The sequence below is a fragment of the Nymphalis io genome, chromosome 18 (genome assembly GCF_905147045.1).
Source record: "Nymphalis io chromosome 18, ilAglIoxx1.1, whole genome shotgun sequence".
Classification (NCBI taxonomy): domain Eukaryota; kingdom Metazoa; phylum Arthropoda; class Insecta; order Lepidoptera; family Nymphalidae; genus Nymphalis; species Nymphalis io.
In genome coordinates, this window is record NC_065905.1 from 9,636,341 (window position 1) to 9,664,292 (window position 27,952).

The 27,952-nt window shown below is 32.1% G+C and overlaps 1 protein-coding gene and 1 long non-coding RNA gene across 2 annotated transcripts in view; both read left to right on the top strand.

Moving 5' to 3' along the window:
* Positions 1–27,939, top strand: LOC126775443 (D(4) dopamine receptor). The gene is made up of 2 exons (XM_050497399.1): positions 1–318; positions 26,449–27,939. Exons 1-2 carry the CDS (start codon positions 140–142, stop codon positions 27,737–27,739), a joined length of 1,470 nt encoding a protein of 489 aa, XP_050353356.1. The 5' UTR covers positions 1–139; the 3' UTR covers positions 27,740–27,939.
* Positions 1–27,952, top strand: part of LOC126775502 (uncharacterized) — a 366,351-nt gene that overhangs the window by 281,676 nt on the left and 56,723 nt on the right. The gene's annotated exons all lie outside the window — the stretch shown is intronic.

The following is a 27,952-nucleotide window of genomic DNA, read 5'->3' on the forward strand; positions in this document are numbered from 1 at the left end:
TCAACTGACAGTGCAACGAGAAAGACGCGGCCGCTTCGACCAGCGTGTTCTCTAAACTTCACGCAACTTTACAGCAGTTGCGAACGGACTAAGTGTTAGATTGCGTGCAAGTGCTATTTGTGTTAGTGATGATAATTGTATGGAACAGTCGGCTTTCTTGTCTCCTGGACGAGCGTTGAAGTCAGAGGGGATGGAAGCAAAAGACCGGCTTGTTGAGGAGATCGTGCTCCTTGCTCTGTTTTTGGTATCGACTGCGGGCAATTCGTTGGCCCTATTGGTATTCTGTAGACGACCCGGACTGAGGACTATATCAAATCGGTGAGTTTCACTAAACTTTATTTACATGCCTTAATAAACCAAATCGAGAATGATGTTCGTTATATATCATCTCTATCAAGGTGGACAAGTTACTAAATTTTAATGCAAAGTAAATAGAATTGATTAAATTATTTGCAACAGGTCCACGTAGATGGCAATACAGATATCCGTCTCCATTAAGAGAGAGTGGACTCGACTAAGTATTCAAACGGATATTAACTCATAAACAGCATTTGATTTTTGAAAATAAACATAACATTTAATATAAATCTAAATTGATTTACGAAGTTACAACCACAGTTGTCGTTTTGTAATATATTATAGTAAAAAATGTAAAGAAACCACATTCCGTAAGTAAGGATAAATAGATTGCCAGACAAAGGGTTAATAACAAAACAAAACTTAAAAATAATAAAGCTTGGTTTTAAATTTTTCTCTTAGCATAATCTATACAAGTTGGGCTTCAGCCAAACCTCATATTATTATTAGATCATTAGTGTCGTTCCGTCCATCTACCTGCTCTCCTTCTGTTTCTTTTTACATGCTTATGTTATATATGATTTATGTACTTCATTGGAATCGAGTTAGATTTAGACGTCATATTATAAAATTTAAAAATTAGAGTCAAAAAATTGCTAAGCCGTTCGACTCGTTTCGACAGAATCAAGAAGGTCACGCCTCATCGTCCGTTTACCATTCAAAGGCACTTTATAAAAACCTTTCGGTTAATGTAACTGTTAAGCAAGGTAACACATAAAACTCTTTATTTCGTTGTGTCCAATAGAAGTTGCAGTTTATTTTCCTTATAACATTAATAATCCTTTGTTTTTTTAATGATAAATTCTACTTAAAAGCTTTTGTAAAATGCTATTCCTTAGACGACATAATTGTCTTATCCCATACCGTCCTCTAAATATGGATTATTTATACTCGTTTGTTTATAACAAGTTATTAATAATACCATACATAGAAGATAAGATAAACAAAGGGTTCAAAAGGATATCTTTATCATAAAATAGTAAAATCACTTAACCATCAATAAAAATTGAGGAAGTTCTTCATTCAAAATAATGAATAGAGGTTTAATTTTGCGGATGAATTTCGAACAACTATTTGTTTCCTTGCAACATCAAACGGTTCAAACTGATCTTATAAATCAATTATATAATTTAAACTATGTACGATTGGAAAAGTTAAGAGATATTCTGAGACTGTTCACATTTTGCAACATAAATTTATAGTTGCGGTGAAATGTGGTCGAAAGATCACAGGAGATGGGACCGGTGTCCCACATAACGGAATCTCGACACTCAATTACAAATTGTAAAATAAAACTCGTTAGTAATCGAATACACATTACTCTGTTTACGAGAGCAACTTTTAGTTCAAATATATTTTAAGTTGAAATATTTCGTTTGTCTTTGTTTTTTTTTTGTCCTAACATGGTTAACGTCATAACCACTTATGCCTTCAACTACTACGTAAATAAAAAAATCTTTTATTTTAACGGTAACATGAAAAGAAATATACACAACTGATAGGTATTTTATTATTGACAAAGTCTAATGCGTCTGAATATTTTATCGTACGGACAGTAGTTAACATGACTAGACGTAAATGATCTTGAGTGTCTATCGGTGTGGAAAATAACTCTGAAGAGGCCTTTACCCCGTGATCCATATAAAAATAATATATAATTAATTAAAAGAATCATCATGAAATAATAGTATTTATGAGTTTAGTAGGTCTTCTCCCAAGTGATTACGGAGCGCACCTCGTGACATAATAATATTATCATATAATAAACACACATAATAAGAGGTATTGTTGCTTTCTATGTCGTCGGTCTTTGAACTTACGATTAAATATTTCTTTATTTTAATGTTAAACTTTGTAATGACGGATGAATCATCGTATCCGCCATTAATAGTAGTTCCACGGCAATTGTTGTTCATGGGATTGATCGTCGTGGGTAGATTTTTAAACTTCCGTCCGTTCAACCGATTAAATCAATTGAACTAAATAAAATAAATATAAATAAAATTTAATTTTGGCAACATGTCTTGATTCTAGGTCGAATTAATTAGATTAACGTTACAATTGTTGACTCGTAATTGTGTTAGCGTGTTTAATGTTACATTGGTACAGGATATCATTACAAAATTATACATGGAAACAAGGTAAATCAAGTGTACTCGTATAACAGATCGAACATGACTTTTATCATTTCAAATTGTTTTATCGAATTATTTCCTCAATTATGTACATTCGATATGTAATTAAACGATATTATAACATTTCTATATAATGTATTCGGGCTTACTCAAATAACATGGTATGCGTAAATAACCACTGTCATCCAGCTTCTCGGTGTTATAATTGTAACATTAAAAGCAATAGTTCATGTTTTATTCTATTGCTAAATATAGTATTAATTGGTACAAATTATGTTACGTTATGTTTAATTTCGTAATAAGAGTATGATCACGTCGGTGCGCGTAAGAATGTGCTGTGCGTTGATCAATTGTAGCTGTAACAAATTATCTTATCTGGCTTCTGGTTCGGGTAAATGTGGAAGAAAACTTTCCTGTGATTTATTATTCGAATATGATACAGTTTCTTCATATGTATAAATCGACTTTCTAAACTACATATTCCAGATGTCTTGAAATTTCATTAGTTTTATTATTGTAAAAAAAAAATAAAAAAAATTCTATGGTTATTAGAACGAAAATTCTCGACTAACATAGATAAGATTAGTTTCTAGAAATATTAATGTATTAGAATATTAATTGCGTTTTACGTGCAAACCTTTTTTTTCATTTTGAAGTACGTTATAAGTATGATAAGTTTTACGTCAATTAAGTTTAAAGATAAGATGCTTAAAAATCTAATCTAAATTAAGTAGCGGAATATTACCAAGATATCAAAAATGTATTATAATAATGGAACTGGGTAATCTTAGGATCAACGATGTTCAGACGTGGCGACATGTCACCTGGAGTTAATCCTGAGTCAATGTATTAAGGCTTTTTCAAACAAGAAAAAAAATTTACTCTCTTTTTAAGCATTATACTAGCTTGCTACTGCTTGTTTCTTACATGAAAATAATATTGGGATAAATTAGAAATTAGAATTTTTAAAAATCGATCTGCTTAAAGTTAATTTAAAAAAAACAACATGAATAAATAAACGGTGGATGTAAATTTTATTCAGAATTCACGTATCGAAAAATAAAAAAAACGGAACGTTTTAAGTTTGAAAAAAATATATTCAGAAACTGGTTTTTAATCTATATGATGTAGGTTCTTTGGTGAAATTGGTGTTAAAATAATATATTATTTAGAATACATATGCAATATAATTTTGTATTTATGTGTTTGGTTTTATTCATGAAGTAATTCTCAATAAAATCTTATCCATTACTACAATTAAGTGATCGTTTATTTACAAAGCGATTAGTCCCCACCCCTCATTACTTTATCTTGTGTTGACTAATGTCGAATAATCTTAATATGAAATTAATCGAATGACAATACTGACATTCTTATTCGTCCTAGAATAAAGAAATGGATATTGTTTTAACTTAATATTTATCGATCAATGGTATTGATTACATTCTTAAATATAATCATTCGAATTCATGGTCAACTCCAGGAAATAAAAATCATTGTAAGGCGCATTTGTTTATATTTCGCACGATTCGATTCAATTTGTAACGACGTGATTTATTGTATTTATTAAACTTAGTATGACATGGAGAAAGTCAGACTTCGTAGACGTAGAATCGTATGTCATCGCTAGCTTTGAAAATTTTCCATTCCAATTTTGCAAGTTGAGGTCGCGTCAAAATTAGGTCGACAGATTAAAAAGAAATAATTAATTCCATACAGATATTAAATGGTAATTTGGAGAACATTTAAAAAAAGAACGATAGATGAATATGAATTTTGTCACACCTTTTTTTTGCAAGGACCAAATTCTAACAAGGTCCGATGGTATTAAATTTATGATAATACTTTTTAAACTCCTTGACAAAGACATTGTGCAGACTCAGGCGGTTCGTATTAATTATTAAACTATGTCAAGAACTATCATATCGCGGGTTAGAGACCACTTGAAACATTATCGTCTATTTGGAAGGAAATAACAGTCAATAGTTACATTAGGATTGGTTAATATTTTAAATAAAATTGCATCAGCGCTATGGTAAAAATGTTTTCAACGATAAATTATTTACTGGGCAACATTAATAATGTCAAATTGCATAAAAGTCAAGTTCATGGAAAAAATATTTATTACAATAGTAGTTGTTATACAAAAGAGATTTTGTAATTATCAAATAAGTAACTTAAATAAATATATAATTATTGTTTATAAATTGTGTTGTTATAAAAAGAAACCTTACATTCAAATAAGAATTCAAATAAGTAATCGCCGCCGTGTTAAAGAACGACACTATACTCCCTTGAAGTTAGTTTTAAAGTTGTTTATTAGTGATTTTTGAAATAGGATACCTAGGTATTACAAAAAATATATATATACATATATAAATTAATGATGATTGACAGGCCGAGTGTCTTCTAATTATATAAAAATACCGACGACATTCCATCACGATTAAATGAAACTAAATACAATAAATTTAACTAATTGTATAATATTTATAACGTGTTATAGATAAGGAATAATTAGTTTAATTTGTTACACTTTTTTTTAAATGAGGAGTGAAACTTAATGAATGACAACTGATCTCATTCCATTTACTAACGACTTATATTTAACATAAATAATTTGGAATGGAAAAAAATATATTTAAATGTTATAGCCGTACTTAAAATGAGTGATTTGTGAATATTTTTAGGTTTATTTTTTGTTAAATCTTTTTTTAATTATAATTAATTCGTAAGGACAACATTGACCTTAAACAATTATGTAGTTAAAAAAGTGCAACTACCAGGGCGTCATAGACGGAAGGAAAGTATTAGGTATTTATGTAGAAATCGTACTATTAATGGATAAAACTATTTTTATAAAAACGTATTCCGTCGCTGCAAAATATCGGAACAGTAAGCTTTCTCAACGTTGATATTAAAATTAATGTGTAGGATTTTTGCCACACGACGGCCATAAGATATTTATAATCTGTGTGCCCAACAGCCGATGACTCATCTCAAGACCGTGGGTGCGGACAATCATTGACAAAATCGATCTATTGGATGTGATTACTATTATATAATCTATATTAAAATGATATAGATATTTTTTAAATCGCTTTGATTTATTAACTAGCAAAATCCGCGGCTTCGCCATCTTGGAATTCAGTTTGTGACAAAAACTTTAAAATCTGCCATTTTAACATACATATAAATTATTATCAGCAGCCAGCAGTCTAAAATAAAAAGGTTGTTTTGGTTTTGATAATTCGCAACTAGCCATTTAATATTAAAAGGGAGTTATTTTGAAATCATAGACAGACACTTCATTTTTTTTAGTATATATTAATTTAATGATAGTAACAATTTAGAAATACACGGAGTATTTCTTTGTTTTAGAATGTGCGTATATCTATGTAACAACGGTTTAATATTACAAGGTCGCATGTTCTTTGATGTTGTCGAATAATTTCACGGCATATTGACACTTTGTGACATAGTTTTAAAGTATATAATAACAAAACGATTTTTTTACACGAGCTTAAATTTCCATATCTTTAAGAGACGTTATTTTATCTCGGTTTTGTTAGTTAAACATTTGAAAAGTGTCGTTTATATATCTAAATGTCTACATAGATCCGGTAAAAGTATATTGATGAATGACATGTGGCTACTAGCTGAGCGCCGCTTTCGATCCGCATACCTCGCTAAGAAAGCATTTCTTTGACAATCGACAAATTAAACCTTTTTAATAACCTATACGCAAATTAAAAAAAATATATATACAGTACAGTAACAGCCTGTTAATGTTCCACTGCTGGGCTAAGGCCTCCTCTCCCTTTTGAGGAGAAGGTTTGGAGCTTATTCCACCACGCTGCTCCAATGCGGGTTGGTAGAATACACAAGTGGCAGAATTTCAATGAAATTGCCATGCTGGGGATTGACGTTCGCTGCGACCTTAGTCCAAGGGATTACATCGAGGCTGTTATAAAAACAGCTTCACGGAAACTCGGAGTTCTGAACAAGGTGCGGCGCTTTTTCACGCCACAACAACTGTGCCTGCTGTACAAAACACAGGTACGGTCTTGCGTGGAATATTGCTCGCACCTTTGGGATGGCTCCGCTAAGTACCTACTTGAGGCCTTGGACCGGTTGCAGCGACGTGCCGTACGCATTATTGGCGACGTAAAGGTCACAAACATCCTTGAACCTTTACAATTGCGTCGTGAGATAGCAGCACTGAGCGCTTTCTATCGACTGTATCACGGCGAGTGCTCTGAGGAATTATTCTCTCTAATTCCTGCTTCCCCCTTCCTTCTTAAGTCCACGCGAGCTGGTTCTCGATGTCACCGCCTAACTGTGACATCAATTCCATCGCGAACAAAGAAATTTGGCAACTCCTTTCTTTGTCGCACTTCCAAAAAATGGAATTCCTTACCAGCTCACGTATTCCCCTCCTCTTACAACCCGGGTTCCTTCAAACGAGGCGTGAAGAGGCATCTTGCGGGCCGGCAAGGCGAAGGCGGCTAGTGCAGAACGTTTTTCCCGTCTGTACTGGCCGTCGTCGCGTTTGGACTCTACTACCACTTACCATCAGGTGGAGTAGAGTCATTTGCCCTCCCGGCGATATAAAAAAAAAAAAAAAAAATTAGACACATGCAGGTTTCCTTCACCGTCAAGCATGATATCAGCACGAGATCATCGGTTAAGATTCACGCGTTCTAACCATTAGGCCATCAGGTAGATACGACATGAGATGAATTTCACTTTGACCAAGTCATGATATATATGTGTCAGTTATAAAATATGTCTCGATAATTATGCTACAATTTTTTTTTATCTCCATCGCAACGCTTATGTCTGTACATAAGAAATTAAACAAATACATATTCTTTATTTAGTGTAACACTTGTCGAATATAAAGCACAATGTTATTCATATAATAATAATAAATAAGTAAAAAGCACAATAAATATCGGAATAGTTTACGTGTCGATGTAAGAATCGCAGGTTTGGTCCTGACCTCGTCGGATATTGTCACTCCTAAAAAAAATGGACAAAACATTTAATTTAAAAAAAAAATATTACTATCGTCTGATCTGTCTCCAACGACAAATTATATTATATTATACAGCTTATAATAAAATTAAGGTAGTAGGAAACTAAGGTTAACATTACTATAAATAGAATGTTAAAATGATATATGTACAAGATAAAAAAGAAATATTTATTTTAATATTTTTAGTTTTTTATAATGGTAACTCGATTTGTTAATGAGATGTTTTGAGGTTAGAAAACCGGAAAAAGACGGCATCGCGTTTATTAATAATTCGCATTTATTATTTATCGTATTAAAATCTTAGTTTTAATATTATGATAAAGTATGTTTGGAACGGAACAAATAAACATCCTCATGCCAAAAATCCGTCACGCCATTACATATTTATTATTTCGTAAAGGTTATCGCAAGCAGACATTTTTGAAATTTATCTTAATTTCCATATGAAAACGCCGGAAGTAAATTAGACGATTGATCTTGACTTGGCATACCACGACTTAACCCGGTGCTAATATTTTCAACCAGAATGAATATGAATTTAAAAAAAAAATTAAAGGAGGCGACATAAAAAAGTACGTTTAAGAGACATGGTACGTTAAATCCTTTTGTTTAATAAATACGCAAGTGGCGAGAACAATAAAATGCTATTATTAAAAGCAAAACTGTTATTTTGATTGATATACAATCTCTTTTTGTTTAATTGTTCTGTTTAAAAAAAATAAACGGTAACGTATAAAATATGGCCTTCCGGTAAAGGTTACGTATTGTTAAAAAACAGCACAGTCAATTGATTATTCTTATTCAAATGTAATGATGAAAAAATGCTTATACATATAAATATAATAAAATAATCTAATATTTTTTTATCAGGTAACAATATCAATCTAATAAATCACATAATAAAGTGTTATCCTTATAAAAAAATCCTTCATATTGTTATTTGATAATCTAAATTAAACTTAATTGCAAGCTATTAAATGCTACATTGGCTTAGTTAATGATCCAATCTTTTTATATTTGGGGGTGCTTTGGGCTGTCGTGAAAAAATTAAACGCGATTAAAGCATAACAAATTAAAACACATTACAAATGACAAGTAATTTGTCAAGTCACTTGTGTTAATCATTTAAAATACTTCAAAAAAAAAAGTTAGTCTTAAATATTAAGAATGTGATCAATTGACAGATGAGATACGATTTTAAAATAATTTATTTCATTGTAAATGTATTAACTTGAACGAATTTTTACTAGATATAGATAATTCAGAACTCATTGTATTGTCTAACAGATAACAATACAAATGTATATATTATTAGTGGAAATTACAATACATAATTAAATTATCGTACATTATCTCAAAAATAGAACTTATAAACACAAAAAACGATTATTGTCATGTAAACATGACATCTGTCATCCGCCATATTAGATTTCGGATGACGTCATGATAAATTACATTTAGCGTTTAACGTTTCGACGTATTCACTCATTAATATGTCTATGACTAGCTTTATGTTAATTTATAGTAAATGTATTACCCACAGTAAAGAATGTGAGGTAAAAAAAACCTGTATGTTTTAAACCGATTAGTAAACCAAGTTTTAAGGTAACAGTGACCATGAATCGTAGTTAAACGTAGGAAGTAGGCGTTAATTATCTTTGCAGAAATAATTTTATTATTAACCGTGCTTACAATTGCATATTGTAATTGTTTTATTGCATGAACTTACAACTTGTTTGGCGTCGAGCAAAATGTTTAATGGAACGCCATGCTGTTTTATTTAAACGTTTTATTTCGGTCTAACATATGGACTGTTATATAATCTATCCCGTTGAGTATGAGTATGAGATCTAAATTCAAAATCTTCATTTTAAATAACACGACGTTTCATGTTTTATCAATATCTGAAAAATTCAAATAAGGTTCTTTTTAGGTTGAGTGTTGTTAGTAATATTACTTTTCGTATTATCGGTTAATAGTTTTCAAATACACATTTTTGTATTTATTATATTAGTATATTATATATATATAATAATTATAGAGCAGTGTTTGTCACTATCAATGGAAATATCGATTTGGCTTTAATTAGTCCCCGAGACCCTTCAACTGGTATTTTATACAAAATATCTTGGAAAAACACGGTATCGAATCGTTATTTTAAATATTATTTTTTATGACTAAATTATTTATTATATGACTGTTATTTAACGAAACGAGTAAAACATGAAACTTGTAATGTTTTTTTAATTCTCATTATAAAATTTAAATATAACCTACATTTTTATAATATTCGAGAAACTTAAAGTAGGTTTATTTAGGGACTTTATTAAACGCCGGCTTATTTTATTTATTAATTCTGATATTTTATTATTTATCGAATCGATTTATTTACAGTTTAGCTTTTTCTACAGTCGATTGAGCATAGACAAGATAAGTTTGTAAATTTTTAAATACCATAAACCATTGATGTTTTTGTATTACATAGACGAGTTGTGTTCGAAATTTTGCGATATTTAAAATTCGAATATTTTATTATTGGAAATAACAAAATGGCTACTCATGTGGAAAAAATAATTTCGATGGCGTGTATATATAAAATAGCGTAATAATCCTTAGCTTATTGTATGTGATTCCGTCATGATCTCTGATGTCTCTCTGATGATAGGTAAGTGATGTAATAATTACGGTATTACTTCAAGTGGCTATATGTACATATATAAAACCTTAAAATATATTACATACACTGTTATGATTATCTGTTTAAAAAACAAAACCGCCTTCAAATTTTATTTCTCCCGTATTTTTCACCTTTATGGTGCTATTTCTTCTTCAAATTAAAATGGGTCCAAACGGGAAGTATAATACTCTCTCTAACTAATAATAATTTTCCAAATTGGTTCATAGAGTTCTGAGGTAACAATCATAATAAAACAACTGAATAGTTCTCATACTCAAAAGTAGTAGGTATTTTTTTTATTATTTAATATTTAAGATTAAAAGTAAAAAACAGCAAGTTTCACACATAGATGAAAGTTAACTAACTCTACTCTAACTTGCAACAAAATCGTCAATTTTACAAATAACTCAAAATAGATTAAATGCAAAACATACATGGCTGTCTAATTTCTTTAACAATATACTTTAAAATGACTGAGCCAAAAGCGATATATCTATTTCACCAGCCAGATAAATCAAGAGCGATCACGTTTTCAATTAGTCTATGTCATTATGCAGGTGGACTATGTGGACTATGGCTATTACGTCATCAGATTTTTATTTTGAGACAAGTTTGGAAATATAATTCATTCGTATTCGTATCAACTGTTTGATTTACATGTCTACACACGGTCTTCATTAAAACTGCACGCAAGCTGCAAAATTGTTTACAGGCGTTTTAGTTAGCGGCCCTAACAACTTGCGTGCAGTCTTAATGCAGGTTGTATGTTTAGACCCTAATACGTCAGTTCATATATCCAATAGCTTCCAATGGGTTTTAAGGCGGGGTTTGCACTTGTGATATGATGTTGTATGTGACTTAATATATGCATGAGACAGACTAGTTAAGTCGTACTCCTGAATACACATATTTAATAAGAAATTGGATCATCTTTGAGCCTTTATCTTAGTCACAATTTTGACTATTTAATTCGAGAGAATATGCATTATTAGGTATATTAAAAACATATATAGTTTGTATTATTTAAAGATCTATCGTTTTTTTAATCTTAATAAGAAAGCTATTATTGCAATATTTACGAACTTTTTAGACAATCATTCTAAATGCAAAACATCAAACTGGGTGTTGAATTACACATTTAGGAACGCAAACGTGTTTATATCGAAGTATTCTCTGAATTTTAAATGGAATTAACGAATCTGTCATTCGGTAAATAACAAATAGTTTAGTATGAATAAGCCATCGGTAAATACGTTAATGTGCGTAACTCATGTGTAAAAATATGCGTGTTAACATTTCAGCCAGTGTAGGTACATGGGACAGCTTTATATCCCATTGTTCGATCGCATTGATCGTATGGTACCACTACTTACAATCAGGTGACCCTTTTACCTTTACCAATAATAATAAAAAAAGAATATTGTTTTTTTTTTTTGCAAACTTTATTGTGTAGACAACGATTGTAGCTGTGAGTCATAATTGCATACATAAATATATTATTCTTATATTTGCTGTAGAGTAAATATTATTCTATTTAAATTTAATTTTTAGTATACACATGTAGAATGTAATGTATTACATAACTGCGAAACTATTGTCACACGGTATTACCAAAGTATAACTAACTGCTTACTAAATTAACATACGTATCATATATATATGTAGACTGTTGTATATAACGTATGCATCCGCTAAGAATGGATTTTTGGAATTTCAAGGGGTGAAGTGCGAGGATTTCGACTACGGGTTGGGCAGCTAGTTTGAACTATAATTAATGATTAGAATGAGTATAGACAAGGGCCACACGCCAGGTTGGTTTCGCCTTGATGTCTCTGTATTATGTGCTTCCCTGACCTATATATCATGCGAACCTGAAATTATATTTAACATTCGATTTCGTCGTAAGTTTCATTATAAGCGTTTCAATCATTTTGTTCATAAGTTTTTCATTTTTATTAGATAAAACGATATTCATTAAAAGCGAAACAAAACGTTAAATATATATATATATGTAAAAGTAAGTTACATGGAACGTTATATTAATCTAAAGTATGATGACATTGTAGTTTTTTTTTTAATTTCAAGGATAATTACGTTAGCAAAATATGCTCCACTTACTTTAAATATAAAAAAAAAAATAAACACTTGCGTCAACATTCGCATGTCGGATACGCAATCTATCACAAAGATGGCGATTTATTACTTTTATTAAAAAATGATATACACGTAAGCAAGACTTTAAGATTACGGGTGCTTGTTTATTAGTAAATATATATTATATATTTTGTGGTAAACTTACCGCGAAATAATTTACATTTCTCGTCAACTAAACTAGGGCATTAACTGTCCGTTCCTGTTTACAGCTTGCTCCGGTAAATAGGTCGAAACGAATTTGCGATTTTATTTCTAAAATTGTGAAATTTTATTTTTATTATCTATCACTGAATTTTCACGGTGATGTTTTTAGTTTTTATTATTAGTGTAAATTAAAAACGAACAATTAAATCATCATTAAAATAAAAACCAAAGTTTATTAGTTATATTTGTGACTTATAGTTTTATTCGTGCAGTTTTTTTTTTAAATTTAATTAATGATCTAACATTATTCTGCCTAAAATAATATCTAACTAAATAACCTTTTTTTTTGTTCTTAGTATTATCTTTGTTTTAAAGCTTACCACTAAATTAGGTCATCTATGTATCATTATGTACCTGAGACGTATATGTTTTCAGGTTAAGGTCAATGCATCTGCCTAAAGCATACATATGGATAGGGTTGCGTTGTTCAATTGAATATTTATATATACTTTACTGATTAGAAAATGTATTACAATAAGTACACAATAGCGATAGTTTTCGTAATACTAAATATTTATTATACAATATCACGAATTCCGTTATCAAAGTTGTGACTTTATCGTAATGTAATCGATAGTGTTTAGCCGTTATCCTATAATTGTATTTAATTATCAACTATTGACAAAAGTTAATAATTACGTTTGGTTTTGACATACATTGTAACATCATATCGATTTGTTTTATTTATATGTTTTTTAATTTTATTACTAAACACGCAAAATATCTTATAGGTATTCGTAATCTCTTTGTATAATTTACTCAATGTAATAAAGCTAATTACTTACAAACTAATTTAACCAAGTGTAAAAATTACGAGTATCTTAAAAGAAAGTAACTTAAACAAAACAGCTAGACATTATATAACATACTTATTCGAAATCCGCTCATAAAAACGCTAACAGTTCCTCAAACTTGTAATACACCTGAACTGTTTGGTTGCGCACGCGCAGAACAATGGCTCTTCCTTAACAATGGCTGCCATTGTGCACGCCGCATTAGAATCATGAAATAAGCAAATAGTTTAATATTAAAAAAAAAACTCATTCATTTTTATTGTGATTTTGACAAATTATTACTTTGTTTTAAGTTTATGGAATTTATGAATAAATTAATTTATCTAATCCATTATCTATCTTACTTATAAACGCTATACAGCGAGTTTAGTTACACTAATTTCTCTTTACTCTTTCTTTCATCATTTAATTGACATTCGAAAGAAGAAGACAGTGTTGTTTAGTTAATCACTAGCTAAACAACATTAATTGGTAAAGCCGTGTACGTATAAGGAAGAATTATAAAACTGACTTCAATTAGTCAATATAATGTCCAAACTGTCCGCTTGTGAAGAGACGCGTCATCTCGACTCATGCCGCCGTAATAATGTCATCCCATCGTAAACTTTAATGTACACTCAATTAAGTATATTATCTCTTATATTCTCTTACGACAAAACATCAATGAGGTATTTCCTTGATTATCCGACTTAGCGTTTTCAAAACGCGTTTCATTGCCAGCGCGAAAAATAACGCGCGTGCCAGGCCTTTTTTTTGCATTAGGAGCGTTTCAATCTAACAAGACATAAACGTAGACATGAAATTTGAAAAAAGATCTGTTTATTTTCAGTGCTCTGTCAAAAACGAGAAAAAAAATACTCAATAGACAGCTTATAAAAGGTTTTTAAATATATATTTTTTATAGTATAGGTTGGCGGACGAGCATATGGACGACCTGATAGTAAGTGGTCACCAACGCCCATAGGCATTGGCATTGTAAGAAATGTTAACCATCGCTTACATCGCCAATGCGCCACCAACCTAGGTAACTAAGATGTTATGTCCTTTGTGCCTGTAATTATATTTGAAATAAGAAATAAATCAAGGTAGGTAGGTATATGTATATAACGCTTGTATGTTTCTTGCCTAGTATAATTAATTATTTACTCATTTACTCGCATTCATTACTCTCTGTACCATTATGAATGGGATTGGTAATTATCCTGTTATTATTAAAAACAATCTAATATGACGTAACAATTACGTCACAATTGTGGGATTTTCGTATCGCTGGAGCTGAAACAAAAACAATTATATAAAACGGGTAACCACAACCAAAAATAAGCATTATAAAAATATTTGACAGAAAAATGAAACTTTTATGTTTGTTGTTTTTTTTCCTTAAGAGTATGAATTCTTAAATTTGTTCTTTGACTTTAAAGTTGCTTCACTAGTTAAAGACGAAATCGACTTAACGTACCCGACGGCTAAGCACTTTCACATTTGCAATATTTGTATGGATTTCAAAATGAAATAACGAAGCCGCGATTATATCTATCTATCTATCTATCTGTCAAAAGATCCGATGCTTGTATCTTAAAAACACCAGTCACTTGTCAATTATATTCAATCATACATTTGGGAATCATTCACGACATGAACGATTTCGAAAATTTCCAATGTCATAACAATGCAGACAAATTGAATATCGATTACACAGAATCTGATTACACATTCGGTGTGTATTTTTAAATCGATCGACTTATATCAGTTACATTATTCAACGTAGCACTCAGTGGAAGGTCGATTCGTATAAAATGATTTGTATTCGAAATACATTTATATTTGAAAACGTCAAACAAAAGAACGCTTTAACCGTTCGTTGAAATCCTATTCCAAAAATGTGATTGTATTATTCATGTTTTAAATTACATACCATAATAAAAATTGTGGCTGTATCCGTGTAGATCTTTGCTTACTTTATTTTTATTGGCGGGTAAACTTTAATACTTTGTTGATAACATTAATATGGATTGAGTATAAACTATTGATATCGCAATAAAAAAAGTTGTTTTTTTACTTTCTATCATCGTTTAACACCCCTTCTCTTTTTCTTAAACTCCTGACAATTATATTAATTCGAAGGCAACAGTGGTCCAATATCGTAAACATTTAAAAGTGTTCGCACATCACTGATCACTGTCTCTTTTATATTACAGTTGTTAGAAAGAGATAAAAGGCAGTGAGTTCGTAAAATGAGGTCGAGGGAAAAAGGGAAACTTTGCACATTCCCGTAATTGCATAATAAATATTAGTAAGGTGAAAGAACTTTTACTTATTTTGTTCCATTGGACTTGTGTAAGGTTCATTGACTCCAATTGGGTTTCATGAAAGCTTTACATTGTCTTTATTATGATTTATCATGAGTAATCTGATGTTTGGGCTTTCTTTCGTCTTTTCTTCCTGGAATCATCTCTCTGATCTTCCAGCGTTTACTTTTCAGCACACTCAAACAGGATATTAGAATATTGACTCTGAATATTTGTAGTTGAGTTATAATATAATAAAAAAGTGATTTATTAACCGTTCCTGTCGTGGACGCCAATTTAAAATGTTATAGTAATTCGCAGTAAGCTGTGTGTTTGAATTCTGTAGCAGTTTCACTCTTGACTTCATATGACTTTATTATGCCCCGTTCTAGGATAAAGACCCGCTTTTATTAGGAGAATGTTTAAAGCTCTCACGCTAAATACGCTGCGGTATAGAAAGAGTAATTTTCATCATTACTTTATAGGCAGAGCCATTCGTCAATTTCGGTAGATGAATCAATCAAAATATACTTGACTCGTTGCTCCGTGCGGTATCATCGGCGTTCAGAATCAATGCTTCGCTCCCTTTGTCCATATCGTAGTGCTATAAACGTTATAATCTGTTTCAATAAATAAGCTATCTAACACAAAAATATGTTTTTAATTCGGACTAATAAACGCTTTGAAATAAACAAAGAAACTAGCTTTTTAAAATTATTTATACTAAAGCATGCTTACAGCGTAATTTTACAAAATTGATATTTATTGTTGATATGATCAGATAAGTTTCATTTGGCAACTGACATTCATATCTATCCCGATATACCGATAAAAATGTTGCCATATACCAATTATAACGTTATAATATTATTATTCACACGGAACAAAAAAAAAAATACCGGCGGAACCTTAAAATGTCATTTCAAATTAAGTGCAAGTAATTAAATATTATTGGATGTTTCCTTTCCTTACTTATTACTTTCCTTCCTATAAGTTTAACCTTTTTAATTTAAGTGCGTATGTTAAATGTCCTTTGCGCACTTGCGTCAACTATTGTTCGTTTGATTGATGGATTGATAAGCGATTCATTGTTGTGGTGAGGATCAGATACTCGTAAGGATCGTTGTTAATATTAAGTCCTGTCATCCTTGATTACTTATTGTTATTCTTTAATTTATTGTTTCGATTTAATTTTTATTTTGTAAAAATTTTTGGTTTGGCTGAATGACGTCGTTTAAAAGTATTTCCACCGATAACGTGAATTTAAAAAAAATGAAGCATAAGAAAACTCAATAGTGCTTGCCTGGATTTGAATCTATACCTTCGGTTAAGATCCGTTTTATCCACTAGACCATCTTGACGTAAAATTAAGAAAACTATACTTATTAATTTAACTATACTAAATATTTATTTATACTAGTACTTATTTTTAATTCTGCTTTTTATTTTGTGAAATTATTATAAAACTCATTAAATTCATAATATTAATAGTTAATGTTTTATAATAATAATATAATATTATTACCTTAATACCTATTATTATTTATTGCATATCGACTCGCTGTTCTCGAGACCACTCAAGAGAGTCTAGCCAGAAGCAAATAAAGGTCCTGCGCCTGAACTCTTTTCGGTCGTTTCGGATTTGTCGCCCTATAAGATTATGAGAGCGCATCTGTGATTGGGCCCACACTTGGGCACTATAATATGTCTTCGAAAATGGCCGTAGCTGAAATTGGTCAGGAGGAGAAACAAAGTCTGGTATTACAATGAATTATAATTTTATATATTACGCGTACGTCTGCCAATTTCAAAATAGTTTATATCGTCTATTTCAACCTCGTACGTGAAACGGACGTAGCCTTTGAAGCCCCATTACAAACACATTGGTGCTGTTTTAGCGTTAATGGTCTATTATAATGTTATTAAAAATTCGACACAATACGTCATTAAGCCTCTTATGGTAATGGCATGGAAAGTTTAATTAATACGAATCTTTACATAACAAATAGATAAAAAGCTTATAAAACATATATTTTTTTGCAAAATTGTTTGAAATAAAGTTGACCCGATAGAACAATTGCTATATTTGGCGCGATTTTTAAGGCATTTCCTGCTCGCAAAACCATTCTGTGGAACGTCCTTTCGCTGGCGACTTTTCCGAACCGATATGACATACAAACCTAAGAGCAACATAAGAGCGTATTCATTCCTTAAAGGCACTCGACGCGCCTGCAAGCCCTCGGGTGTTGCAGGGGTCCATGGGCGGTGGTAGTCACTTTCCATCAGGTGAGCCTCCTGCTCGTTTGTCACCTCTAACAAAAATAAAATATTTAATAAATATATTAACGTAATAACCAAGTCGAAACTCACCGCAGAACATGATCGTGAAATGTCAGAAATTGATATGCGACTTTGACCTTGATAATCATAATATTTAAAGGATATACGCGTCAATATAGGGTATCAACGTTATTTGTTTTCAAAATTTAACGATTGAAATATTAGAATAGCACTGCAGCTCTCTATGATACATATTAATGTATATTCCAAAGCTATTATCACATAAAATGCTTCAAAAAAATTGAAACTGACTTATCTTTATTACATAAGGTTTAGAATTTTCAAATGATTCCATAGTATTTATTATAATATTTTCGTTGTTAGCTAATCATTATCCGTAGTTTAGAGACGTAATACCCCTTGAATGCGTAATCATAAATACATTTGCGACATTGCCTTTAAATACATGTTTCAATAAATATGGTTGCGTCAAGACACGTAGGATAGGACATTAAATATCGTATGGAATTCTTTAGAAAATGTTCATATTGTCGATTCCATTTACTACACATACGGCTCATAAATATGTATGTAATGATTAACTGTTCTCGGTACGTAATAAATTAATCAATTAATTTCCAAAATACCTACATGTCCATACATAGCCGAGGCGACCAAATTACTAGTTAGAATGTTGATTACGGGTTCAAACCGAGGAACGACAGATGTGATGTGTTTTATATGTATTTATAATTCATCTCGTGCTCGATGATGGAATTAATTGCAAAGAAACATGTGCACTCATTAACTATCATTGGAGCAGCGTGGTGGAATAGGCTCTAAACGATCTTTAATTGTACTAATTTAAAACTCGCCAAGTGTCATCTCACTTGGGACAAATAAAGAAAAACATTTTATTGATTGGAATATTTTGGATTTTGACTTTTTAATTTGTTTTGATCGTGAATATTAGATCGTTATCAATTCGATAATACCGTTCTAGTTACGCGGGGTTTCCCCGACCTTGTTTTATATTGAAGATTACGCTCGAATCTCGTAAATACGGATTTGTGTACATTCTTCATATAATTACCAAGTATTGCGTACTATCATACATTGGATGATTATTATTTCTTAAAATTAAATTATTTATTTATTTATTTATTTATTTATTTATTTTTATTTATTTGGGAAACATACAGCATAATATAATACATAAAATTTAGTAACAAAATAAATTTCACTTAAGCCAACAAAGTTTCCACTTATACAAACAAACATGGAGTGAACCTAACGATAACAAGTTATTTAACAATTTATTAAGATATATGAATAAAGTATTAAAAATAATTTAAAACAGAAAAAAAAAAAAAAAACGATAAGTATATTACTGACAAATACAGTTTTTTAGAGCTTCTTTGAACTTAAATAAATTTTCGTTAAATATATCTATACTAGTGTAGCGTTTATTATGATTGTCACATGCTCTTACTAAAAAGCGATTTTTAGCATAGTTCGTTCTACACATTGGGACATAAAAGGTATGTTTTGAACGGGCAATGGAATGTGAGCACTTGATATAAATGTTGTTGACTAAGTACATTGAATCGACAAAATTATTTACAATTTTGTAAAGAAAAACCTGATCTTTGCATTCCCTGCGTTTCTCAAGCGACAAAATATTAAGCTTATTAATAGCATTGGACCCAAATTTACGCGTTAATCTTCTAATAAATTTATTCTGAACATTTTCGATAGCCATAACATACTTAGAGTATTGTGGATTCCAAACCGTTGAAGCGAATTCCAAATTAGATCTTACATACGAGTTATACAACACATTATATGTATTGATATGCTTAAAGTCTCTTCCCTGGCGAAATATGAAACCCATCATACTGTAAGCTTTTGCGATAATTTTATTCACATGCCTGTCAAATAATAAATTAGAATCTAGAAGCACTCCTAGGTCCCTAACCTCGGTTACCCTCTTAATTAAATGATTGGAAATTGTGTAATCAAATAAAATTGGATTTTTTTTTCTAGAAAATGTTATTACATTGCATTTTTCAAAGTTAAGATGTAGGCCATTAGATGAACAATATTGCACTAAAATATCCAAATCATATTGCAAGTTTGAGCAGTCATCACTTCTTTTTATGATTTTAAATAGTTTTGTATCATCGGCATATAGAAGTATGTCAGGATTTTGAAAATTTTTTAGTATATCATTAATGAAAATGTTAAACAATAGGGGACCGAGGTGAGAGCCCTGAGGAACCCCAGATGTTATGGGGACAAAACTAGAAATGTGTCCCTTGACAGCGACTGCTTGAGTTCTGTCACGGAGATACGACGTTATCCATCTTAGCAAATCGCCGTGTATACCAGTATATGCAAGTTTTTTAATTAATAGCGTATGTGGAATTTTATCAAATGCTTTTGAGTAATCGGTATACACAGTGTCAACCTGATGTCCTCTCTCCATGGCTGAAAGAACAACATCGAGAAACTCAACAAGATTAGACTCAACTGATCTTTTATTTACGAATCCATGTTGTTGGGTAATGAGCAGAGGTTTTATTAAAGGAAACAAAGTATCGTAAATAATCTTCTCAAATAATTTAGGTATGATAGATAACATTGATATTCCACGATAATTTTTGACAATATGCTTATCTCCATTTTTAAAAATGGGAACAACAAGCGATTTTTTCCAAACAGGTGGTAGTATGCCTGAATATATGGATTTGTTAAAGAGTAAATGTAAAGGGATTGATAAAGATTTACTGCATCGTTTTAAAAACATAGGATGTAATCCATCTGGGCCACTGCCTTTAGACGAGTCAAGTTTTGAGAGATATCTTTCAATGGTACGGCATGATACATTAATAGTACTAATTAAGGACTGACTACTATGCTTGTTTAAATAATCAACCTCGGGTTGATTCACTTCTACTTCAAAAACTGATTTAAAGTAGTTACTAAATAGATTAGAGATCGATGGGCCGTCGGAGCCAACCGTATTGTCATGAAACATGGTGTCAGGTATATTATTACTACCTTTCTTTGATTTTATAAATGACCAGAATTTCCGAGAACTGTGATGAATATTATCTTCAGCCCTAGCAATAAAGACATTATAACACTCTCTTTCCATCAATTTAGTTCTGTGTCGAAGGTCAGCAAATTTGTCATAGTCACTATTATGACCATAAATTTTCCATCGTTTATGCACTTGTAATTTCTTTTTAATCAATTTAATTAAAAACTTGCTAAACCATACAGGATATTTATTGATATCGTATACTGTTTTAGCTGGTACAAAGCGATCCACAATATTATTAACTATTAAATAAAACTTATCTACTGCGTTAATTATATCACATGTTTCGAATTGTTCCACCCAATCAATATTATTTAGCTCATTGTTAATTGCGTTGTAGTCAGCAACATGAAAGCGACGAACAATTCGAGGAGCATAACGTAAATTTGAATCATTCAACATAATATCCGTCAACACAGAGAGAGACGGATGATGAACGTCTTCAGGCAAAGATAATGGTGTTGTTCTATCGACCGAACAACTACAGTTAGACAGAACGAGATCCAATAGTCTATTATTACCATTAAAAATCCCATTATACTGACACCAGCCAGAAAAGCACATAAAAGCAAATAGTTGCATAATTAAATTATTTTCGGATGGGTTTTGGATAGCTAGCGTATTTTCAGAGTTATTTGACCACACAATATCTCCCATGTTGAAATCTCCTACAACAATATATTTATCAAAAGGGTTATTCAAATTTAAATCTGATAAGAACTCAAAAAATGTGGCTTCAGAATCGCTCTGGTGTTGATTTTGAGGGAAATAACAACAGAAAAGTCGTAGTTTTTGTTTACTTAAACCCTGTCCGACCACTATATTAACAAAAGTTATATCAGCACCTGGAAGAGACATTGGTGTCCTAGAGTGTTGCATGTCGACATAGATGCCACGACGTACTGCTATAAGTGTACCACCACCCTTACTTACCCCTAGAAGTGCATAGTCACGATCATTCCGGTATACGTTATAGCGTGAATCGAAGAGTTCTTCATCAAAGATATTAGGAAGTAACCAGGTCTCGCTTAGACAAATTACGTCATAATTGGAATTTAACAAATTAAAATAGAACTGTAAAGTTTTAGTGCGCAATCCTCTAACATTTTGATAATAAATATTTAAGTACATAGTAATATATATTTTAAATTATAATTATTGTGAGTAATAATATTAAAGAGAAATAGCTTTTCAATGCACCTAGATGCCAGATAAGAATTAAAACATACCTTCAAGTCCATAAAACAATACAATATCAGCCTAATTTTCTTAATAAATATAATTAAAATATTAACGAAAACAAGTAAAAATATAAAACTACAAAAAATATTCTTAAAAAACTGAACAAAGTAACATACTTTAATATTATAAACCAACAAATTAATAACGCTTATAAAATTTTGTTTAAACACTCTTTGGAAGTAATGTGAATAACTGGTGAATTGTTAGTCTTACGAACCATAACAGTGCAATTTCGAACCCAGCAGAATAAGTAACTTTTCTCTTTGCATTTTCGTCGAGCTTCATTCAAAAGAGCCTTGTTGTAAGTGGACAGGTGGTCATTTATGTAAATAGGATTATTTCTGCCTGAAAAACCAATGTCGCATGCTTTCATATTTTTTAACTTCCTTAACGATGAAAGAAAATCATCCTTTTTGTAACGTGCTTGCATTTTTAAAATAATGGGACGCGATTTATTTTCAGACGAATCATTCCTTACCGCTACCCTTGTTACAAAATCAACATCGGTATTAAAATTTATGGGATAACCACTTTTTTCAGCAAGGGTCTTAATAATATGGACTAAGTTTTCGCCCTTATTTTGTGGAATACCATTTATTTGAATATTAGAGCGACGCACCCACTGTTCATTTCTGTTAGTGTTTTCCGATAATTCTCTAAGCTTAAGTTTCAACTCCACGAGTTCTGTTTCATAATTTTCTATTTTAGTAACTTCCTTATCTAGATCATTCATTCGATCAACAACAGAATTAATGGAAGACTCGATCGTATTAATTTTTGTAGACCAAAAAGTAACAGATTCTGAGAGCTTTTTAAATTCATCAGTAATAAAAGATTTGAATGACTCCATTGTGTAATGCAAACTATTGAAGCGCTCATCAAAATGTGCAATCAACGATTTAATATCTATGATTTGGGCTTGATTTGTATTTATTTTATCAGACATCATATTTAATTTTGGACTTATATTATTTTTCTTAGATATTTTGCAAACTGGACATTTCCATTTAGCTTTATTCATAGGCAGAATCTTTTTAAAGTCGCTTTCATTTATACCAACACATGAGTAATGATACATACTTTGACAAGCCGTACATCTAATCATTTCTTCTGGTCTTACGATCTCTGAACAATGTTTACAATCCATTTTGCATATATATTATTATCGCAAAAAATGTAGGTAGAAAAAAAGCTAAGAGTAACTCTGCTTAACAGACCGATTGTTGAATTGCAGTCAAACCAGCGACCAAAAGGTCATAAGCGCCGGGAAATAAGCGTCGCTTACGCGTTCACTTCAAACACTGCACACTACTATTGCAATTTAACAAATAAAATTTGAAATTTGTAGTTTTAATTTATATAATTCACATTTAGATATAATTTAACACATAAAATTATTGTCATTAACACAAACTTTAACTATTTTTCAAAAGTTCACTCCCGATTATCGACTTATATACTGTTTTATAATAATTATTTGCGTAGCGATTACATACAGCCGTTTGCAATTGTCGAATGTCGAATGTCGAATTAGTGCAATAATGTAAGAAATGTCAAACAGGGATATATGACTATAGTATTTATATATAATGACACAAGCATCAAAATTGCATATCAAGTCAAAGATTTCTTACAGAACAGCACTTGAAAATGTAAGGTAAATTAAAAAATATGTTCTAGTAAATTTAAATAGCCTCGCTATAAGTGTTATTTAGATTTGTTCAGAAATACACATCTCGAAGTCTGTGGTTATAAATTATTTGTGATATTAAAAGAAATTGGGATACGGCATCGACTTCAATATTAAAATGGACTTTAGACGTCAATAAAAAAATTATAATCATTTTAAGAGAACTAATAAACGTGGAATCTTTGACACACTTTGCTAGAACCGTGACGTAATATTAATATTTTTATAGTTCTGTTTGTCCCGAACGTTTTTAAATAAAAAAAATAACATTCGATACTTGAAATGTTTTGCGCACTAAGAAAATAGATTAACGTCATCAGTGAAAAAAAAAATTAAGTTTGGAAACGAAACTTGTTGAGGTTACATTTATTAATAATACTAATAATAAACAATATTTTTTTTTATTTACACCCAAAAGAATCATGTACACAGTTTGTTTGCAGTATTATCTAAACCTAGACTTTTTATTTATTTATTGTTATTAATTACAACATAAAAATTGTGTCGCTTTAAATTGACCTTGTTCAAATTGTATATGATATATATATATATATATATATATATATGATATTGAGTGTATGTATAATTATGTTTCACTTCAAGGCGTAATTTGATTGAAACTAAACTGCTGGAATCCTTGGCAACAGATATATTCATCTATTCGAGCACTGATTCCGCCTATATGAGAAATGTATGCGCGTTACATATATGCAATTTTAAATGAACAATTTGTTTTTCAAATTTATCATGTATGCTCGAAGGTCTCGGTGTTGGCAATGTCATCATCAACTACAAGGGCCTATCCTACATATGTTAATATTGGAATAATCTGGAAGAAATTGAACCATGTCGTTGAGAAAACGACATCACAAGATGCCCTTTGATTGTTGCCAGAAAATTAAAAACAATTGATAAAATAAATATATATCGACTTACAGCGTTTATTTATTTTTAATAAAAAATAATATAATATTAAGTGTTTTAACCGCGATTACAAACTTTCTGATCACGGCTGATACATATTTCATGGTCACAAATTTCAAAATCTAACATCGTACAAAATGATAATGGTTTTATATCGGTTCAAAGCGGATAAAATTAAAAAAAAATCAAATGTAAAAATGAATGTTGCTATAATATCACTGTCAATCCACGCTTTGGAGGTTATGTTTGTTTCAGTTTTCAGAACAACCTTACCTTGAACACGTTATATAAAAAGTTATTATAATATCAACGATATCTTCCTCAATAAGATAATAAAATAATATTATTCGGTATGGCAATAAATAACAATAATAAATCTGAATAAATGTTTATAAATATATTCAATCCTAATTTCAAAAAAATTACAATTAGCGACTACGAACAAAAATAGCGAATGAACGAATTGTATTAATTTGATAAAATTATATTATAACTTGATTGCTTAAATAAATAAAAAGTATTAGCTAGTACTTAACATATGAAAGGTCTAAACTGAACGACTATCAACGTTAACACGTCTAAAACAATATACATATATAGATGTGAAATTTGTCGGAGACCATTATTACGTAATTAAAGTAATGATTTACAAAAGTTTTTTTTTAGAATAATAAAACGAATAAATATGTTCGTACGTTTTCGGTTTTAGATCAACGTCGCGCTAAATCGCACTAATTATACATTTCGCGAGCGATGGGAATTACTAGTAGTCATATAATAGTCAAATAAATAGCGATTAAAAGTACACATTCATTATCAACGTCGGATGCCCTCCATTCCTTATCGTTTTATAAGAACGTTATATGCATACAATATAATCCATTGTTCTAGTATTGTTTACTCTGTTAGTCTTTAAGAAACGTTCTGCGGTATCGTTGTCTTGACCTGTGGACGCATTTTGAGGGCAACATTTGAAATTGAGACCGGAATAGCAAATAGCACGTGAATATTATTACTCGGTCACGCTGCAAGACTTTACGAAAGTCATGTTTATAATCTACACCGCATCTAAGTTACAACATTATAAATGACAGGACAATGAAATATACGTTGACGCAAGAAAAAACCTCCTGTTCCTTCGTTAGATTACACACGGGTGTGCCTGAACGCCCTCTTGAACACTTCAAATATCGTGTACTATTTGTGTGCATTCTCGCGTATTCAGTAAAGTTACGCGTGTATGTATACTATTTTCAGTATATAAATGTAGAATCTAGTGGTCCTTTGTTTATAAACATTCATGTTAACACAACGACGCGACGCTTACATTAAATTTTGAACGAGAAACAAATCGAACAGTTTGGCTTAAAACTATAAATCATCATTATTGTAAGATTAATTATACTTCAAGGAAAGATTTGAGTAGATATTTTGCAACAAACTTCTGTTACGTACTTGAAACTGTTTATGGAACAGTATACTTAAATGAACACGACCTCGCACTGTACGTTTATGATGTTTATTACTTTACTTACGAGTGTTTTCTTTTGTTCTAGGTTCGTCATTAATCTATTGGCGACGAATTTGGTGACAACCTCTCTTCTCGCGCCCGCGCTATTCGGCGAGCACACCGCGAACGAGGAGGCCGGCTGGGTGGAGGCTGGTGACGCCGCAGCCTCGGCGTGCAGTTTGGTCGCTTTGTTGTCGGTAACGCTTATTGCGTTGGACCAGCATCACGCTGTCACGGATCCCCTGCGCTGCCATACTCGACTGTTGCAACGCCGGCCAGCCACTCTGTGTGCAGTCACTTGGCTTGCAGCTGCCATTGCAGCTATTGTTCGCGCCACCATAGCCGTGGTGCGCCACTATTATCCGCGCGAGCCCGCTATCCAGGGAGTCGAGCTCGCCTACTACGTCGTGTACTTATTTGCTGGCATCATCGCGCCAGTTTCTGTAGTTTGCGTCATGTATGCGAGGATATATCGAGCAGCGCGATCGTCTGGTCTACGAGCGCGCGCACATGGAGCTAGTGCTCTTCAACTTCATGAGCCTCATGTGAATTTGCCAGACTTGATTGAGGAGGGTGAAGGACTTACTTTGAAAATCGACGTGCCGGACAATGTCACGGAAACTGATCGCAAGTTTGGACCTTTTCTTCTACCTCCGGAACGACCAACTCGTTGCCCATCCGTTGCGAGTCTACGGAATGCGAGAAAGGAGGCCAAATCAAATGAGGATCTACGAAAAGGCTTGCCTGCAGTAAGCTCTGCGCCGTTGTTGGCGGCATCGCATCTTGCTGTACAATCTCGTACACCCGCGCCTTCAAATAACGGATCCAGAATTACATCAATCCGTTGTCGTATTTCGAACGCCTCATTATTTAGATATAGGGAAGAATCTCGTGCAGCTAGAGTTGGACTTTTAACTGGTGCGTTAGTGATGTTACATGTGCCGCATGCGGTGGCCGCTGTTGTATCTGCTGCTGTGCCAGGATTAGCAGCTAGCGCTCGAACTCCCGCGTTAGCCTTGCTTTTGCTGGCTTCAGCGGCATCGCCATTTTTATTCGCATTGCGTTCACGGCGCGTGCAACGAGAAGCTCGACGTCTGCTTCTACCGCAGAAGAGTGCGTGGGATCGACCCTCAAATGCAGCTTCCGCTGCAGCTGCTGATGGCCAGCGCGCCCGCGCTGCGTTAGATTTATTGCGAACATTGACGCCAGGGGGCGACGGGGGTGAAAGCGGAGATAACGGCGCTCCTGGTCCGGGAAACGGATCTGAGACTAGCGCGTGCCGCAGTTCCTTTAGCTCAGGCGGCAGCACACAACTTTCCTCCGCATCGGAGGAGTGACCGCCGGCGCCAGGCGCCCCGCTGACGCGAGCGCGCTTCACCCCTCGGTCTCGACCCACCGCTCTACTCATCTGTGATACTAGATTAAGACGACCCGCGTTTGCTGCGACTGTTAGACTGATTTAGCATAAGTAATTTATTATTATGTCCATGTACCTTTCCGCTAAGCGGTTAATTTTTATCTGAATAAATGTATGAAATAAAAATTAATAT